Source organism: Rattus norvegicus, chromosome 2, assembly GCF_036323735.1.
Source record: "Rattus norvegicus strain BN/NHsdMcwi chromosome 2, GRCr8, whole genome shotgun sequence".
NCBI lineage: Eukaryota > Metazoa > Chordata > Mammalia > Rodentia > Muridae > Rattus > Rattus norvegicus.
This window is the reverse complement of record NC_086020.1, coordinates 5,327,418-5,331,705: the sequence shown is the minus strand read 5'-3', so window position 1 is coordinate 5,331,705 and position 4,288 is coordinate 5,327,418. Positions and strand designations below refer to the sequence as shown.

Here is a 4,288-nt window from a genome sequence, read left to right as displayed (position 1 = left end):
GAAATAATGCTATGCTATTGTTAGAAGTAATTTAACATTCTATCAGAAAACTGAAGAAATGGAAATTCATCTATTAAGGAGGCATACAGTCCACAATACATTCTATATAATGTTAACATTATTCTTAAATGTGATTTTTTAAAATGGACTAAATATATTTTTAATGAGAAGAATTAGTTTGGGTTTGAATGCTCTTTTTTAACGTTTAGGCAATATGTCAGTATTGAGGGCACCCAGACATCAGAGCTCTGGAAGGCATGGTGATACTGTTTTTTTCTTTGTCTCCTGGGTGTGAGAAGTATAACAGATCTTAAAGAGCTGTATTCTTGTTTGTTTAAAAAAAAACTGATACATAAGAGAGTGTGTGGTGTGTGTGTATATGTGTCTGTGTGTTGTGTGTGTCTCTGTGTGTGTGTCTTTGTGTGTGTGTATCTGAAATTATAACAATATATTCTTTGGAAATTATTTTGTTCTTTCTCGATTAAATTTATTCATTTGTTCAAATTGGCTACCCTTTATTATCACAGGTATAGGGAAATTAGAATCCTACTGCTTTAGTGTACGTTGAAATATACAGAGAAGAGTATCTTAAATTGAGGACTCTGTTATGTCACATAGATGAGAGTTTCTGGATGTTTTCTATATCTTTTTATTGCTCATTAAGGGGAATTTTCTGCTATACTGTGTCTTCAGACTTTCTCTTCTGTTCAAATAACTCTCCTCCCTTAATGTAGGTAAACATACTAACTTCTATGTTTTGGATAATTCTGTATCATTGAGTTGAGTGAACTGGGCAGTCTGTTTTGCAAATGAAATTTCAGGTTTATGTGCGTATTACTTACTAGTATTAGAAGCATTTATTTAGCATTTTTCTTTAGTTCTTTCTGGACAAGATAGCTACATTTGCAGTTTCGTTTGAAAGTCAGTTTTTCTCTTATGTGAAAATACTAGAAAATTCTCAATTCCCAACAAGGTTTTATTTTTGTTCTAGGTAGTTTTGACTCAGCTCTGAAAGGGATTTTTTTTAATGTAAAGGAATTGATTTTAGGCTAGGGACACTTACCTACTGGTCTATTGTTCTTTTGTCTGGCTTATGTAGTGAGGCAGGAGAGCTTTATGTGTTCTTTGTTTCTTTGTTCTGAGCCCCCTGCTCTCTAACCTATTTATACCTACTTATACCAGAATTACAAAAGTCTGATTGTAGTTTTATGTCTCATTTTCTTCTCCTACAATCTGAACCTGATATCTGAGTTGCCTGTTTTTCCTTGTAAGAAATCAAAGGCCACAGAAAACTGACTCTACTGCTGTTAGATTGAGTCAGTTCATCAGAGCCATGTTTGGTGGAGCAAGCTTTTAATCCTAGCAGGTGAATCTCTATGAGTTCCCGGCCAGCCTGGTCTACATAGAACACCTTTTCATCCTGATGTTAACACCCAGCTGGAGTGGCATTATTACCAGAATAAACTGAAAGGAAAAGCAGGTGCACATAAGTTCTTTAAAGCAATAGTCCTCCCTTGGATGGCCTCTGAATGTTGGTGTTGGTATTGGTGCGTTAGAAGTAAAAGTAGAATTGGAATAATTAGCTCTTTGAAGGCTTTAAGAATGCTAGTGACTGTAGAGAGAGGATGTTGGGTATTTGTATGGATATATCACCTTTCAGTTAAAAAAAATTATGGCCTGTATTTCCATATAATAGAAGGTAGAATAGAAGGTGGGACAAACAGGAGGCAGAAAGAATTCTGGGATAGAGCCAGGTGGGAGAGATTTGCCCTGGAAAATGTGACCAGACAGACTCGTGGTTCCTGAGCACAGGTAATGAGCCACATGGCGGAATGTAGATTTGAGCAAGTGGGTTAGAATTTGTCAGAGAAGAGTCTAGCTCTATGGCCAAGGTATTTGTTAATATATTTTGAGTCTCTGTCTTATTCCTGGGATCATGGGGCGGGGAGGAAGAACCAGGTCCAAACTTCTACAAGTGACAACATGAATCCAAACAAAATCTAAATCTGAGCAATGACCAGTGTATAGTTTTGATTTTTGGAACAGAATGATGACCTTCACCTGGAACTCAATCCCAACATAGGTTGGGAGTGAAAGCATGATTTATTTCATACTAACTAGATGAGCTATTAGCGATGTGGCTTATATCACCGTGCAGACACTGAATATTTATGTTCTTCAATATTTTTTAGAACTTAAAAGCAGACACCATGGTACCTAATCTCGGCTTTCAGGACACCAAGAGAACAGAACTTTCAAGAGAAGGCTACAGAGCAGGGAACCCCAACTCAAGGAAGGGCACAATGACTATTGTAAACAGAGTCTAAATTCCTCATTTGAGTGAGCTGGTTTCTTAGAAGAAATATTTCCATAACTGTCTTGGAAAATTAGTCTCTTTACAATCACAGATCTTCATTTGTTTTACTACCCTGCATTACAGTTCCAAAGAAATTGGCAAGTCTTTCCCATTGGTTTCCTTGTAAAATAAATTGTAAAACCACAAATATTAAAAAAAAATCATTGCTTTAGGAACACATTAATGAGAATAAAGACATATAGCACAGTAGAAAGGATTTAGATTTTGGTTTTATCCCAGTTGCTTCTGTTCCCTATTTTGCCAGATTTAAAAAAACAATGTTCGCTCTTCCTGTAAGTGGCCAGAGGTGACCTGTGAAGATGGTTCGCTACTCCCTTGACCAAGAATACCCCACGAAATCATGCAAGTCAAGAGGCTCAAACCTTCGTGTTCACTTTAAGAACACCCAGGAAACTGCCCAGGCCATCAAGGGTATGCATATCCGCAAAGCCACCAAGTATCTGAAGGATGTCACTTTAAAGAAGCAGTGTGTGCCATTCCGGCGGTATAATGGTGGAGTAGGTAGGTGCGCCCAGGCCAAACAATGGGGCTGGACATGGTGGCCACAAAAGAGTGCTGAATTTTTGCTGCACATGCTTAAAAATGCAGAGAGTAATGCTGAACTTAAGGGTTTGGATGTAGATTCTCTGGTCATTGAACACATCCAGGTGAACAAGGCTCCTAAGATGCGCAGACGAACCTACAGAGCTCACCGCCAGATTAACCCATACATGAGCTCCATCTGCGACATCAAGATGATGTTCACTGAGAAGGAATAGATTGTTCCAAAGCCAGAAGAGGAGGTTGCACAGAAGAAAAAGGTATCCCAGAAGAAACTGAAGAAACAAAAGCTCATGGCACGGGAAAAAATTCAGCATAAATAAATCCAGATAAAGTAAAAAAAAAAAAAAAGAAAACAAAACAAAAAAAAACAATGGTTAATTTAGAAACGACCCTGAGGAGACAAAACAGAATCTGGCCAATGGATTTCTTTTCTGGAATTAATCTTTCTTGGTTGCCATCATCTGCTTACACGGTGCACCAGGAAGGGTGATTGTACACAAATTTATATTTTATATGTGTATCAGTTTTTCAAGTTTTCTAGGGTTCTTATTAGCTGTTAAATGTTTTCAGAAAATTTTGAGATTAGTTATTTGTGTCAGTGGATCTTGGGATAACTTCCTGAGCTTGTTGAGTCTTTGTTTCATTGTCTCTGGTCAGTTTCTTCAGCATACTTGTGTACTAGGTTGCTTTTTCTTTCTGAATTTACTAATTCGTATTATTAAACAGAAAAAATTTAAGTTCTAGAAAGCAAGGGATGTGTAACCAAAGGAAGTACACAGTATGTGTCCCATGCTGAAAATTAAGAAAATACTGAGTGAACATCTGTCAAAATGAGGGAAAAAAAAAACAGTTGTGCATGTTTGGTGGTGTTTCTAAGTTCCTTTGTTGCTCAGTCTGGTGGGTAGACTCCATGTCAGCTGCTTGTTTTAGTAGTCTGCATCTAGATTTTGACCTGGGTAGGTGTTTGTTCTTTGAAAGTAGCAGGAAACTAATCTTCTTTTGTCTTGCTTTCCATCACTGGCTGGGCAAGCATGGTTTTGCAGCAGAATATTTTCTTTGCTTACTTAATTAGCTGCATCTTAGTAGCCACTGGATTTTTAAAATATTTAACATCCTTTTATAATCCACATCTTCTTCATTTCTTTTGGATGGGCCACCATCCAAAATTACTAGAGGAAATGTTTAAGTTCTACTTGCTATTGAAAAGTGACAAAATGAAATATTCCTTTCCTTTAAAAAAGTGGTCATAATACCTTGATACTATATTCTTGTTTTAACCTTATGACATTGATTTTTGTATCTTAAGGTCTTTGACCCATTTGGAGCCTGTAAAAGTATTTGTTAGATATAGAAGGACTAGATTGTCTT

General features: G+C 37.0%; 1 protein-coding gene across 1 annotated transcript; it reads left to right on the top strand.

The window, feature by feature from the left end:
* The first annotated feature begins 2,642 nt into the window (after positions 1–2,642).
* On the top strand, positions 2,643–3,382 carry LOC120100647 (60S ribosomal protein L17-like). The gene has a single exon (XM_039103368.2). The coding sequence runs from the start codon at positions 2,677–2,679 to the stop codon at positions 3,133–3,135; it is 459 nt and encodes a 152-aa protein (XP_038959296.1). The 5' UTR covers positions 2,643–2,676; the 3' UTR covers positions 3,136–3,382.
* The last annotated feature ends 906 nt before the right edge of the window (positions 3,383–4,288 follow it).